The sequence below is a fragment of the Molothrus aeneus genome, chromosome 3 (assembly GCF_037042795.1).
Source record: "Molothrus aeneus isolate 106 chromosome 3, BPBGC_Maene_1.0, whole genome shotgun sequence".
Taxonomy (NCBI): domain Eukaryota; kingdom Metazoa; phylum Chordata; class Aves; order Passeriformes; family Icteridae; genus Molothrus; species Molothrus aeneus.
Genome location: NC_089648.1, coordinates 63,591,965 through 63,608,094, shown reverse-complemented (window position 1 = coordinate 63,608,094; position 16,130 = coordinate 63,591,965). Strand labels below are relative to the sequence as shown.

The 16,130-nt window shown below is 37.9% G+C and overlaps 1 protein-coding gene across 1 annotated transcript in view; it reads right to left on the bottom strand.

Annotated features, from left to right (window-relative positions):
• Positions 1-16,130, bottom strand: part of MAN1A1 (mannosidase alpha class 1A member 1) — a 140,095-nt gene that overhangs the window by 93,241 nt on the left and 30,724 nt on the right. The window contains exons 2-3 of the mRNA XM_066547076.1: positions 10,110-10,206; positions 1,041-1,156 (exon numbers count right to left, since the gene is read on the bottom strand). Of these exons, the coding sequence (XP_066403173.1) occupies positions 1,041-1,156; positions 10,110-10,206 (213 nt within the window). The remainder of the gene's footprint in view (positions 1-1,040; positions 1,157-10,109; positions 10,207-16,130) is intronic.

The window sequence follows — 16,130 nt, the reverse complement described above, 5'->3', positions numbered from 1 at the left end:
ATAAAATTAGTATGTCATTCAGGCTTCTGACACTACACAGGAGCACTGTTTAATACCCTCTATTTACATTCTAAATGTAAATATAAATGCATACTAAATTACTGCTTATATAAACTATGCTACATCCACTCTTATTAACTCCTTAAAAGGATAATTAATTTTCAAGCATGGAAGAGACCCTAATTAAACCTGACTTTTGCATTACTTATTAGAAAGAGTACTTTGTTTTCAGAAAGTGTTTCTAACATTAAGCATGTCAACTACAAGAGCTTTCAAGTGCTCAGTGTACTGTGCTTACTTTACAGTGATCAGAGGTGCTTCATCAGCTCTCTGCACCCAACAATAAATCCTCTGGCCCAAAAAAAACCCAAAAGGAAAAAAAAAAAGAAACAAATACTAAACCTGGGACTTTGCCATTTAATTGAAGAGGTTCCTACTTGTTCAAGGCCTTTCTAGAATAAAAATTTAATAATGAACTTTGCCGTCAGCTGCACATTTGCCACTTAATAGGGTGATTTGTACATGCAGCTGTGAGGACCTGATGCTTCCTAAGACTAAAGCAGTTCAGATGTGCCAATAGTTCAGCCTAACTCATAATATTCAACTTTACTGGAGTAGACAAAGGAACCTAAGTAGTATGTATGGCATGTACCTTTCCATAAACACAACTAAAATCTGTAGATTTCATAAAGGGAAAATGTAAAAGGTTTGCATAATGAAAAAATTAATGCTTGAAGGGTCCCAATTCTTCTATCCAAAAAAGCTGAAAAGGCTGTTTTTTACTTTATAATGACAAATACTCTATTTCCTTTTTCCTTCCTCCAGTCCAGCTCATTGCCTTCCATCTACCTAAATCTCTCTGACTGAAAAACAGCATATAAGCAGAGCAGTAGATTTCCTATCTTTCAGCTTCCTGCTTTATCTATCAATAATCTAAATTCTTTAGCCTTGCATTATGCTGGTAATACCAAGAACCCAGTCCTCAGTTGGCACTTGGAGACTAAACACAGCATTAAAATTTAATCAGCAATGCTCCTTACCACATTGAAATCCAAGTTTTTTTCAACCCACTCCTTGGCTTCCTTGAACTCCTCTTTCATTTCCATGATGTATAGTGTATCAAGGGCATCCACGATTGTTGCTCCTTGTATGTTACCTGAAATACATGAAGAGCCAGCGATTTACTTTCCAACAGAAGACTTTTCAGTTAGATCTAATTAATTTAAATTAATTCTAATTTCAAAATCCAATTTCAATTAATCCAGTTAAAAACTGGGTGCATAAGCATTCAAGTGGTAACTAGTAATTCACAGCCCTTTGACTCCCATGCCACAACACAACATCATAATATTTAAGTATTTCTTCCACTAATGAACTTTTGAAGAGCTGCTCTAATGCACTGTATTTTCAGCCATATTTTTGCATTTTAAACCACTGACAGAACAGTTCACCGTAAAATAACACAAAACCCAGTAAATCTCGGTAATTGAGAAATTCCTGTTTCTTCCAGTTTGGAACAAAAACAATCAGCTGTTTTTTTGTTTTTATACTCAAACATATACATAAAGCTTTAAGAAGCTGGTGAGTATTGATCCCATTTTAGTTAGGAAAGCCCTTTAAGAAGTACAGTCTGCATAAGATAGCACTGGGGGAGGCAAAGGCAAACCTGCACACATGGATTTGTCAGCTCAGGAAGGGCTGCAAGGCCCTGGTTTTCAGAGCAAGGCACTGGTGGTCTGCAAAACTGGCACCCTTCTACCTCTGTTACAGAGATGGGTAAGAGGTAGCCTTGACCTAACACTGCAAGATGAAATATCACCAGTATGTTGGCTTTGGAATGGATTAAATGTTCATCATCCTGTACTGAAAGGTTAATGTGGACAGTGGGGTTCAAGAAAACACAGTCACTCAAAACACTTTTCCATGCTTACTCCAAATTTACCTTGACCTTTTCAAAATATCATTTTTGTCTAGGAAGAGTTTTAATTCCTATTTATGGGAAAATGTCAAAAATTCAATTTTGACCACTCTACTAAGACTTTTATTTCCTTACTTGGCTCCTGCAGTTTTCATAATGAAAGGAAGACCACTGTTATATTTTAGAGAAGACTGATACAGAAGGAAATATTTAGAATTAGAAAATAATTTAGGTTGCAATCAACAGAGAAAGTCATTATGTCCAATCTCTGTCTCCCTCAGCAGGGCTAATGAGTCAGGTGAATAGCTGACTACTCATTCTGGAATTGATTATACCAGGGGAATAACAAGATAGTAGCTACAACTAATTAAGGAACTTGATTATCCTCTTGTCTCTGAAATACCTGATGAAAAAGTAAACTTAATTTTATAAACTTATCAAATATCAGAATTCAATTTTTCATATTTAAGAAAGAAATCTACTCTCAGTCACTGTCTTAACAAAATAATATTTGAGGTTGTTACAACAGTTATTTGGTACATTTAACCGAATCAGCTATTTTCTCTATTTTAGCAGCTGTCTATACCAGCCACTTTTGGAATGTCACTTTCCTACTCTGAAGGAAGGAATCTCTACATTTTCCCCCAGATATTCCACTAATAAAACTGCAGCCTGCTTTAGTAAGAAAAACATAATATCCTCCAAGAGCTTATTTGGAACTTGGCTGCCCTTCTCTAATATTAAAGGAACAGTATTCTTTAAACTTGGCTAAGCAATTTATATTTTTCCTGAGCTTATGAGAAAGTGAGAGTGGAAAAGTGCTGGAGGACATCTGCTCAAGATCACTACTGCAAAAGCTCTGGAGATGTCTGGTAACTCCATACAACAAAAGCAGTTCCCAGTGAACCTTTACAACTGAGCTCTACTTACAGAAAAACCATCGATAATCTGATTTGCTTCAGTGGATTGTGATAGGCTCACCATGCAAAGACATTCTTTGTGATAATCCTCTTGTAATACAACTAACACCACCACTAAACAGTTAAGCTTTCAATTTTAAGGATTAGTACTTGAGCTGCAACCCACCACTAAGTCAGAAGTAGAAGAGGAGAAAATAAGGAGAAAACTTATTGAGAAATCACCCTTGGAGTCACCTACTTATTATGATTTTTTTCCCCTGAACCTGGCATATTTGTGGCCTGCTTAGAGCACAGTTTGAAAAAAATGCTAGAATCTCAAGTAGATCTTACTTTATTTGAAATTATTTCTGCTATTATTCTGAATGCTCAGAAAATGGAATAAAACAATTAATGTGACACTTAGTCAAGTTTGTCTCAAACAGCTGCGCTTCCAAGTTCTTGATAAAAGACAAAAGAATAGAGAAAGAGTCAGTTTAGAGGCCAGAATTATGACTTGTGAACAACCGCACTTTGTGCTAAGTCAGTCAGCAGAATAACTTAAATTTGAGAGTAGTATGGAAATTGTGATGCTGAACAGTTCATTAATAACCAGTCAGACAAACCAGTGGTGAGTCTGGGGGAAGGAGTGCAAAGAAATTAAATGAACATTCCTTATTATGGGATAAGACCAAACCTTTCACAAGCCTATATAAGCTATGTTTCTCAAAGCACAGCACATAAATTATTAAATATGGTTATCACTTGTTCGTTCCTACACAACATTCCCAAGGAATTACACAGCAGTCATGGTCTACAAGAAGCAAAGATTATTGCTAAGCAATTACAGTACACACTCATGACACAGAATATTTGGACAAGAGGACTGTTTTCCTATACACCTTTAGCACTGCTACAAATTTGACTAACTCTGCGTTACAGAGTATGAGCCAAGTTGCAGTCACAGTGGTAGAGTTTCAGAGTTGCCCTAGGCAGGAGGAAGATCACAAAAAAGACTTGGATAAAATTCATAGACCTCAGGTAAATACAGATATATTTTGCAGATAACTAAATATATATGTACTCAAAGTAGAGAAAATGAACTTGAAACTCATAAAACATAAGTTAAAGGAAGTAATTTTGATGATAAAAGAGATAATCAGATGTAAAAGCCTACCAAAATGAAGAATCATTAGTGTCTATCAAAGCCTCCAGACCAGGTACTCACATATGCGCCATTTTACTTCTGTTGTTAACCCTTTACTTTTATCACTCCTCTTTACTGACAGCATAATTTACTCCACGGGATTAATAGAGAACATATAGAATAGACTACTATTAGCTGAAAAGAATGCAAAAGAAATCAGTCAACACAAAATTTTCAGTAGACTATTGAGAAACACCGACAAACTTCCTTTCCAGTTTAACACTTAAAATCTTAAGCAATGATCTGGAAGAAAAAACAAAAAAGAGCATATTGCTAACAAGATTTGTGGACTGTTAAGCACAACAGCTTATTAAAAGCACAGGTAGCCTATATCTCCTCTGGGTAATGCACAGTCAGCCCATTTAAATTGCATGTTTTTTAATATCCAACAGCGCCAGTGTACGTGCGTGCAAATAAAAGAAGAGATTACGTCAGAGAATGCAGTAGCATCTCAGGATTGGGCAGCAAGAGCAGAATAAGAAAAGTGATCAGAGGATGAGTAACTTTGTATGAGTTTCCAGGATGCCACTGCAGGGAGAACTGCTCTGGATGTGAGTGACAACCTTATTAGCACAGCTCTGTGACTGAGCTTATATGGCCATATGGTTGAAGAACCACACCTGGCTTATGGCCAAACCCTTTGAAGTGTGTGCCAAAATAAGTTCTCACTTGTCTAGACCAGGCTTTTAGATATAGCCAGAAATAGAATACTTCAGAATCAATGCATGTTGGTGCACTTAATAATTTAAAATTTCCTCCCATCCCTTGGACACCAAGTTGGCATTTGAGAATACATACAGGTTTGACTAAAGCAACATTTTGATTTGTGCTGGAGGTTTCTTGGCGCGTTGCTTCAAAAGCTGACTCATATCTTAGAACAGTGTTTTCCTTTATTTAAAGTTCACTGAAAAGGTTCCTATGCAATATCATTAGCAATTTAAAGTGTCAAGAGTGATTAATTATTAAAGTGTGCTATGCCAAAACATGAAACTCTTGACTCAAGTACTGGCAAACCCTCTGCAATATTAACACTTTTAATTTCAGTGACTATTCACACCTGGTAAGAGAGTGGAAAGAAAAATTAATTCAATTTTGAACAAATCTAGTTTTTCATATATGTAACATTAAACAATCTAGTGATATTTCTATAAAGCTCTTCCAAATCTCCAGTATTTTATACAACTGTGCATTTTAGAGCCAGCTCTGGTGTCTTTGACTTTGATAAAGTTTAAATATTTTTTCCTTCATTGCTTATCTCTGTGCTTCCTGCAGAAGCCTTTGGCATCTACCACGCTTCTGGCACCATGCAGCTCAGCTACATGTTTTGTTATGAACCACCTTCTTTTGTCTGAACCTGCTGCCTAGTAATTTGCTATCTCCACCCCTTCCTTACAAAGGATATCACTCCCCACAAGGAACAATAAATCCTTGCTCCCATCTATGCCACTTTTTATGGACCCCCACATATTGTTCTGGAAAGCTGTCAAGCTTTACTGCTTACTGTGAGCTCAAGCCTGCCCGTTCTGTGCATTAACTCAGAACTATATCTCCTGCTTTACTAAAAGCCAGTTTAAATTAGGAACATTTTCTATTTCTAAGTGCAATTATCGCCTGTTGGGAAATTCTTCTGGATTTGTGGAACTGTTTGCAGTTTGCCATTGTCAAAGCTACCCCAAATAACTTATTTGCACTGCCAAATTTCACTCTGGTCATTTGATTTTTCAGTGTTGGGATAAGTAATTTGAGAGTGTGGCCTCAGCAGTAACAGATTCCTGTGAGAGGCCAGTAATAAGCCTGAAAAATGTTTTTTAGAAATCTAAAACGACAATACACTTGTCATTGTTATGCAACATGACCTCCTCTCAAAAATGCTGCGTTGAGTAATTCATCCACATATCTGCTAATGTTATTCTTAACACAAGTTAATTTAGTTGAGCTAGATGTCAGGCTTGCTTCCACCACATACCAAAACACAAAATTTCTAGGAATACAGCAGGAAGAGTGAAGACAAACAAGACTGGGGCAGGGGGAAGATTTTGAGTCCTTTCAATTTAAATTAATATATTGATTAAACACATGCATAATTAATTGCCTAGGCTATATTAATAGACTTAGAGTTTGAAAAGACACATTGCTATATACTGCCAAGACAGTTTTGGATATAAATTTTGGCAGGCTTTAAAAATATTCATACACCTCAACACTCCATAAAAGAAATGACAAAAAACAGTTCAAAGTGGGAGGAACAGGATCTTACTAAATTATAGTACTTTGGGGTTTGCAGATTGTGAGTATTTATTAAATGCTTCCCTTTTTGCCTCCAGAAAAGGTCCCTTTTCATTGGCAGAGATTAATTATACTATGCCTACAAGTTATAATATCAAACTGGCAATACTGTACATGAAACACAGCTTCAGATAATTAAAAAAGCCCTTTAGTTACAGTCATTTAAGTGCAGAAAACACTTCTAGAAAGAGTTCTCTGCTAGCGCAGCAACACTCATTAGTTTTAAAATTAGTTCAGAAGGCTTAGAGAGGAATAGCCCTAGTTTGAGGGGCTGGTGGTAGAGTGCTATGAAAAAAAAGCAAAATTGTGATTTTGCCACTTTTGCAGTAGGAAGGTAGATTAATAAATCTCTGCTTTAGCTAACCTTGTTAATGGTAAACTGAACTGAAAGATAAAGGTTAAAGAATTAAAAAGTAACAGCACTTTCTCATGGCCTACTTTCTACTAGGAATAGTCAGAGAAGAATTAGTACTCGTGGAAGAAGTCATACCAGGAGATATGCCCTGTCTTGCTAATGGACAGATATGGTGCAAACAGATGCTGAGCTATTCCAATTTATTTGATTAATCTAGAAACAGTTGTACACTTCATGTAATTAAAACAATAAGAATATTTCTGTCTTTTCAAATAGTTGCTACAGCATGGTAAAACCTAACACGGCAAGTACAAAGGAAATAAAAACATTGCATGGATGTGCTGAAAAGACATTGCCAATGGTCAGAGGCACGTATGTGGCACTGGCTTCAAGGAGAAATCTTTCAGTGTTTCTCTAAAAGTACATTATTCTTGGCATGCACATGTGAGAGAAAGCACCTTCTGCTCATAACATAAATATATCTACAGTCTGCCAGTCTAAAGACTTTCTCAGCTTATCACATACACCCTTACACACACACTGCCTGCAGAACACCAGCAAGACCAAGGCAGTTCCTTGATTTCACAACTTGTTTTCGTGGCCTGAGTTTAGGACAAAATAAGTAATTTCCAAGTTCAGCAAAAAGTCTTCAGCTAAAGATTAGCTCTACTACTAGTAATTTAGCACTAGTACAAGGTGCTAAGGCAGGGTTCTTTTCCTTCCCCCAAAATTAGAACCACCAGTTGTCCCTACCCTTTCTCCTATCAACACCCCAATGGCCATTTTCCTCTTCTCCTAGCCCTGGTATAGTGCCCATATTTCATGATGTTATTTCCTAAGCCACATCCATGTAATTACACCTCTCAAAAGTCATCTTATTTTTGTCCTTCTGAGAAACACGGCATGACAGTTATGACTTGCCTTCAAGACACAGCAGTCATTTCAATCTACCTGCAAAATGGAGATTGAAAGGAGCCATGCATTTATACTTCCAAAAAAAACCTTAGAAGCAGTATAATTTGAAAACAGCTCTCCCCTTCTGTGTCAGGAGAGCTGTACTGTAACTTTTACAACATAAAGCACCACACAGCACTGGACTCTTCTGTTTCTCACAGTGAGATATAAAAGTATCCCATAACAGCCACTCCCAGTATTTGCAAAGCAATGTAAATGCAGCAATTAATTCAAAGGAGGGAAAGTGTTTCATTAGGGATCAAACAGCGCCTAATGAAATGTGCTGTATTTTACTGATACCGAGATGATTCCAAACTTGCATTTTTAAAACAACTGAGACCTGGCAGCAAGAAGAAAAGACAATCTTGGCAAATTGGAGATAGTTATGATGGATGACAGTGAACTGAAGGTCTTACATGATTTCTGAAGGTTGGGAGGAAATTCACAGGGCACAGAGCTGAAGGTAACCTATTCTCCACTAATACAACTCAGAATTACCTTAAATCAGTCAACCATTTGCAATTTTTTAAATCCTTTTTTAAAATAAGAAACAAGGAAGATAAGGAAACTTGTCTGTCCTTTCATGAAGGAAAGAAACCCAACACACAAACAGATCACTATTTTATTGTTTTATGAAAAAGGTGGCATTTGTTGAATTCAAACATGAAGGTAGAGATCAGATCTAATAAATCTGAGTACACTTACAGAAACAAGGTTTTGTTTGTAAAGAACAAAAGGTAGCTATGGATTCGGGCAAGGGTGAGGCAGACCTGCTTGCAGATATGCTGCTCTTTGTGGTATTCTGTAAAGCAATTCAGCAGAAAGGGACCTCATGTTTATTTTTATTTGCACCAAGATCAATAAGACTGAAGGTGTTTCTAAGGAAAATTCCTCAGCAATAAGATCATATACCAGATGACCATGATGAGAAACTGATCTGCATTTAGACTGACTCTGCCTCTTACTCCTTTAAATAGTTTTATTTTTCAATTCAACACTTGTCCTCTTTCACAGAGAATTGTGCCTGAAGTGACTTAAACTTATGCAATGTCCACAGAACTCCTACTTGAGAATTTCACAAGTCAATACATCTCCAGCTTTTTCTGCAAATCCATGCAATATTATCATTAATTCAAACCTTAGAAATGCATATACCACTTCTGATTTCAAAGGAAACTACATTAAGAGTTTTAATTTTCAAGAAATTTTATGACATTTTGTTGTACTGCAAGAAAACAGAATTCCAATAAATAGTTCCTCAAACATATTAAATCACACAATTATCATTCTCCTGAAGACAATAAATAGTTTTCATTTTCAGAGAAGAGAAGGAAAAAGAAACATGATGACTCAGCCTTGAAGTTAACTCAAACTACTCTGGTTTCAAGAACTCAAAAAGAAGTCCAATAACTAACTAGATAATAATTATTTATTAACATTTTTTTAATATTACCTTGGTGTAGCCAAGCAGTGCAGCAAGATCAAAGTAGATGTTGTGTGTTTTCCAACTTATTTCTGTAATCACAACTGCTGTCTCTAAGCAACCTCCAAATATAGTTGGGGATTTGATAAGTGCTCTATTTAGGCTGTTTTAGGAAATGTTTCCACTTCAAGCTATCTTTTGCAAACATTCAACAAAGTAAGTTCCTGTTAAAATCAAAATGATGTATTGATTTTGTCTCAGCTATAGAAATAGTAATTTTTCAGCTTTCTGTTTGAAAAACAAGTTATTTGAATAGAAAAATTGGTGTCAAACAGTTTAATTCTTCATTTTTCTGCAAAACTGAAGATAATGACAGTTCATAGGACTGTATTTATGCTTCCTCAGAATGCTGTTTCTCTTCAGCCACAAGTCCCACTTGGACACCGAGGAAGTCTTGCCTCATTACACTGGATTTCTGCAGTGTGCCTCTCCTAATAGAACTTTTCAGTCCCATATTTGTTCTACACTGATAACAACTTGTGCTAATCTCCTGTACAATATTTAGAGGTGCAAACAACAGTTATATTAATGAAAAAGAAAGCCTGATAAGGGACTCTGGTACAAATTAACAAATATTTATAAGAAATGGAAATAAATTCCGAAGAACTGCACACAGCTTTAGCTACCTTCATGAGTGTAGAGAGTATTGTTTGTTCCTTGTATAGGGTTTTTCCCCTTCTCCACACCCTCCCCCTTAGTTTCCTGCTTATTGAATGTGGCATCAATGATTTCCATAGTAAATGTTTAAGACAGGACAGTATTTATTGCAGCAAAACTGTATTTTTATCATGCAACAATGCCATGCTCCATTTATTCTCATTCAGACACTAATCTATAAAAGTCATAGAAAGCACCTACATTTACTGTTACTTTTTACACATAACAGAAGCAAGAAACATCATGCTGCATGACAGGGAGCAGCAAGAAAGCATGTTTATCACTTATAAGCTTTTCAGCTGATTTACTGTTCTATGCTAACGTCACTAAGCACAAAAATACACTGTACTCACCAAATAAATTGCTTGAATGTCCTTGCTTAGATATGGGTTTCAGTTCATTTAATCCCCATGCGTAACGCTTATAATTATCCCAGGCATGCTTCATCATCTGTAGGGAAACCAAAGCAGGATTATGATGTTGATTTAGCAAGAAGCCACAGCAAACACCAACTTGAGAATATTCTCAATATTAAAAATATTTAATACAATTCTTAACCGAATTCCTGCTGTATACATAGATCTATGAAATATTCAATAAAGAATAACAGTGGCACTGTTTTCCAGGTAGCAGTGGGATGGCTGCTAAAAGAATTACACAACTGTCCTCTCCACTTTTGTTACCTGCAAGCTTATGGTCAAGACACACTCAAAAATAATCAATTTTTAGGATGGGAGTTCATTGGGTCATATACCAATTCAATTGAGAATTTATTTCCCTTAAGCATACATCTCAGAAACTGAGGAAAGTAACATTTTTAAAGAAGGTCTTCCCCCTAGAACCTTTAGATTCTTTAAGAACATAAAGCTTTCAGCAGTTTTCAGATTCTGGCAGAGACCTGCTTGCATAAAATGAGCTGGTTCAAACTCAGCACAGCTAATAACAATAGAATGATGGTAAAGTGGGCAGGCAGAACACCTAGAAAATGTTTTGAGGTTTGTACAATACAATCTTTTATGACTATAAATGCATCTGTAGCTACTTTCACGTGTCATTTTGCACAAAGAGACAAAAACCTTTACAACTTATCACCACCAAATCACATTTTGCACAAGAAAAGGTGCACCACAGATAAATACTGCTTTGGGAAACAGCCTTGCAGAGCCCAGCACAGCAGTGCTGTGGTAAGAGCAGGGGGCATCCACATGGAAGTCAGGGGAGTGGGTTGACTCAGGAAAGGCTCACACTCTCTACCACCATCACCGGGCATATCTGGTGTGATCTTTTTTCAGTGGTCCAGGTGCATGTCCAGGAGCCCACGTGCCCCTCCCCAAACATCTGGTGAGAAGAATGCACACAGCTCTGCAGGCCTGGTGACAAACCACTGCCACTCCAGCAGGTCCAACACCTCTCCTTGGCAATCACCAGTTTTAACACCTGCTCAGGAATAGTCTTCTTTAAAGGTCACCACAAGCAGCATTACTTTATGTAACAGAAAGAAAGATTTTGCCACCTTGCTGCTCTTCCTCCCCTCTTCCACAAGGCAGAGTAGTGCTGGAAATGCCAGAGGTCATCATCTAGACAAAAAGTGACAATTTCAGACCTTTTCAGAGATAGTGCTTCAGGCTGTCAGATGACAACACTGCTCTGTCCTTGCTTTTAGATCTCTTCTTGAGGCCTTGTGTGTCAAGGATAATTTTGTTAAATAACAGTTATAATCCTAAATTTAAAAGCAGCAGCCTTGGGACATGCTGATAATAGTAATCCTGCACTTTCTCCTTTCCTCTTTCCTTTGCTCAAATCTCAGAGAAATTATGTCAATTAAAAATCTGCATTAAGCCATACTATAACAAATGACAACAGATTTTTAGAATACTGCCATACTCTTGAAAATAAACATTTCTCCACTATTAATGGGAAAAAAAATGCACATCTATCCTGCAGGAAAATTCACAGATGTTAATCTACACTACAGGTCCAGCTTTACAAATACAAAAATTGGCAATGGCACTTAATATGTGAGCATTTTCAAGCAAAAGATTAGCCTGGTGTCAGATCTCAGCCGAAAGGCAAGTCAGAGGCCCTGTGGAAATGGTCTTGGGCCATGGATAGCAGTGATATGTGGGATGGAATTGCTTCCATCCATGGTCTGAGACCAGCAGGATGGTGTTTCTGTTTCTGTTGCTTGACTTCATTGCAGAATGGCTTAGGAGCTCTCCCAAGATGGGGCTTTTGGTCTCAAAGCAGAACTGTTAATAGGCAGCCAACTGGCAGGCTTTATGACTATGGGCTCTTCTCAGTGCCTGGTACAAGGATCAAGACTGCATGAAACCAATCATTTGTCCACAGCATATTTTCTAATTTACCAATTGAAATTTTCTGGTAGTTTGCCTGTTGTACAAGAAAGACTTATTCTGCCCTGCCATCATATCCCAGACCTGCAAGCTCAGCTTTAGATATCAACATACAAACTCCCAGAGATTTCAGGAGGCTAAATCTTAAGCTTTGTCAAAGCTTATTTTCTCATGCAATCACATCAGAATCTTTTCATTTGCTTAATCTTAATCAGGGCACACCACACAAAAGAGCTTTTTTTAAAATTTAAATAAACTAAACTTGTAATTAAGTGGCCTGAATCAAAGGGCCTAAAGATGTAGTACTATAACAACATTATAATTGCTCAAGCCACCACCAACATTGTTCTTCCCTTTTTCCCTCCTTTTTCTCCTAGCACACCAATGCTCCTCCTCTTGCATAAGAAATACAGTGGTCATCTATTCCCAAACCAAGTCAGTTCAGGAAACAGAAGCTTCTGCAAGTGATATTCTTGTTTTGAGTCTCAATTTTGTCTTGTCAGATTCCCCAAATCAGATTGTCACGGGTATCAGTTACCAAGAGGGAAAGGCAGGAACAGCTCCAGACTGGTTCAGTCCAGCCACAATAGTCACAAAGTGTGTGATGCTACAAGATGTTCTAGATGTATTCACCTTCCTTTAGTTTTTCCCCATGGATTGACACTTCAATGATATTCTATCATAAATGTATGCATGACTTTGTAGCAGAAACCACTCTGATTACCCTATAGCTCATCAACCCCTAGCTAGCAAGACAACCCAGGAAGATAACCCAGACAGTAGACCACTACCTTCTAATAATATTTATTATTGTATGCCAATGAACATCAGATGGGTTGTTGGGGTTTTTTGACAAAAATTTCCTCCCATTCTGCTAACTACTCAGGTACACTTATCTAATTGCTTCCTAGGAAATTAGAATGTGTGGATTCCACAAGCCAAGCAGACAAGAAAAAAAAACCAACAAAACCCCCAAACAAACAAACAATAAACCAAAAAGCACTGCTCTGCCTAAACTTAAGGAAGTATTCCAGTATGAAAAACCCTACCAGAATTTACTGAGCAGATCAAATTCATCTCTTTTGGCTAATCAAAGTATTCTTCAGAACTCTTCCAGAAAGCCTAGATTTAGACAAAACCACAGAGGTTAGTGAGTAAATTTACTCCTAAGAAAGGACATCCTTGCTCAGACATTTGGAGATTTATGGACATACACTGAAAGCAAAAGGTAGCTCCAAAAGCAGTCAGTGAGCCCTCTAGTGTTTCAAAAGAAACGAGTCATTCCAACCAGACACAACCGTGAATGGCTCTTTACAAAAAAGTTATTAGCTCGTAGTGTTACTGTGTGACTGGGCAAAGAGCCCGCAGACACAGCAGCCAAAGAACCCTACCTTAATCAACACTGCCTTGCTACACAAGCGACCTTGGGCTTCTGACCTATCAAGAAGTCTCAATTTCTAGGATTCAGTACATCAGAAATACTCTACTGTGGAAATAACAAAACCATGTTGAGTTTCCCGCTACATTAACTTCCTCTCTGTAAATAGCTTCATTTTCTATGTAAGAATGAAAAGGTTCTAAAATATTGAGGAGCAATTTTAATAGACCCAGCTCACCAAGGTAATTCTTTGCTTAGGCAAAGCTCCTAGTACTGGTACTTCGGAAGTTAATTTTAACAGTTTTTTTTGAGAAATCCATCTATCTTTGCAGTCTTCACCTTTTTGTTTGCACAGGAGATCACGAAATCATTGCCTCCTGATTTTTTTTTGGTAATTCAAGAGTCTTTTGATCACATTTCTGACTACTTGTACAAGTGCTGTTGATCACTTGAAATTTCTAAAGATCACAGTTACTGAGAACATCTGGTATATCAACACAACATTACTGATGATATTAAAAAGAGAAATTCCCAGAGAGGGAGACTCCAACAGCTTTTGACTAAATGATTCCTGATACTCTCTATCTCCTCTACAGTATAACTAACACAATTATTTTAAATAATTACATATTAACCTTCCAGGATGTTAACAGGCAGTTATATTTGCATAGAAGTATCCCTCAGTTCTTCCAGTTTCATTACATACTAAAAAAAAAAAATCCCAGAATGGTTGGGATAGGAAAGGAGAGACGATCTGGAGATCAACCACTCCAGCCTCTGTGCTAAAGCAGGTTCACCCACAGCAGGTTGCACAGGATTTTGTCCAGGCAGGTTTTGAATATCTCTAGAGAAGGAGAATCCACAACCAGCAGCTTGTTCCAGTGCTCTGACACTCTCACAGTAGAGATGTTTTTCCCTCACATTTAGATGGAACTTCCTGTGTTTCTGTTTGTGCCCACTGCCACTTATCTTGCTGCTGGCACCACTGAAAAGCCTGACCCTGTCTTGACCTTGAGATATTTGTATGCATTGATAAAATCCTATCTCAGTTGTCTCTTCTTCAGGTTCAACAGGCCCTTAGCCTTTCCTCATAGCAGTGAGATGCTTCAGTCCCTCATCATCTTCATAGCCTTTTGCTAGACACTCTCCAGTAACTCCTTGTCTTTCTTGAACTGGGGAGCCCAGAAAGGTTCATTGAACCTCAAACTCTAGAACAGACTAACAGCTCTTTCTCTGTGAAAGCAGAGAATAAATAAAACCCTTTCCTACAGCCATAATATTGGCCAACTAAAAGATGATGATAATGAACTCCCATTTGTTGGTATTTTAGTTACTGTCACCTTTCAAAGCACTCTAACACAACACCTAGAGAGGACATATAAGTCACTTGAAATTTGCAAAATACAGCTCTATTCAAACATTGACAGAAAACAACAGTGATGCTGAATCAGCACAGTAAGAGTGGTGTTTAGATGGAAACCCTTGCAGTACCAGGTGGAGTGAAAATAATAACTTAATAAGGTTTATTTTTAGCGGTTACATACAAGTGGGGGAGATGCAAAAGAGGATGTCAGGAAAAGAATTAAAGCACCTTTTAGAACTGGGATATTAAAGGAGAAAAAGGATTAATTGCATGAAATAGTACCATCCTGACCTTCAACAGAGCCATTTAAGTCTTGCCAACAGAGGAGGAAGGCAGAAGACTAAGGTAACTGAAAGTTCAAGAAATGAAGAGAAAAAAAACCCCAAACAACTCCCTTCCAAATCAAACCCCCCCCTACAACAAACCTCTGAAGAAAATGTAACAGTTTATATAGTCTCTATGAACTCCCATCCCTGGCTTAAATAATCTTTTCTTTCTCACATTACACTGATCTTTCTACACATTTAACTTATTCTTACCTTTTAAACTCCTTACCAGAACTACATGTTCACTCAGGCTACTCTCCCTGCATCTTCTCTCCTTGCTGCTGGAACTAAAACATCATTTTTCCACAGTATCAGCAAGGGTAAGAAAGTCCCTAAAATTAGTGAGAAACCTCAACAGGCATTCCACTTGAACTTTCCTCCTGAAAAAATCAACTTGCATGGCTGAGGACTGTTCTGGGTCTGGCTGGGATGGAGTTAGCATCCATCACTGCAGCCCATATGGTGTTTTGAACTGGTGCCTGAAATAACGCTGATAACACAACAGTGTTTTGGCTGTTGCTGAACAGCACTTGTAAAACAGCAAGGCTTTTTCTTTTTCCAGCTCCTGCCCCTTTTCCACTCCTCCTGAGAGGGAGAATGGAGGAGGTGGCTGTAAGGTTGAGGAGGGGGACAGCTGGGAGAGCTGACTCCAGTTGGTCAAGGGGTTATTTCCTACCATGTTAACATCATGTTCAGCAACAACTGGGGCAGAGGAAGAAAGAGCAGCTTTCCAAGGTGGCTGCTGTTCAGTGACTGGGCGTCAGTCTGACTGTGGGAGGATATGAGTGACTGCCTTCGCACCATTTGTCTCTGTCCCCTCCTTCTTTCACCTAATAAATGGGCTTTATCTTGACCCACCAGTTCTCTGGCTTTCATTCTTCCTGTTCCCTCCTGCAGCCCACCTGGGCCAGCAACTGTGTGGATGCTTGGCTGCTGGCCCTTTGACCCACCAC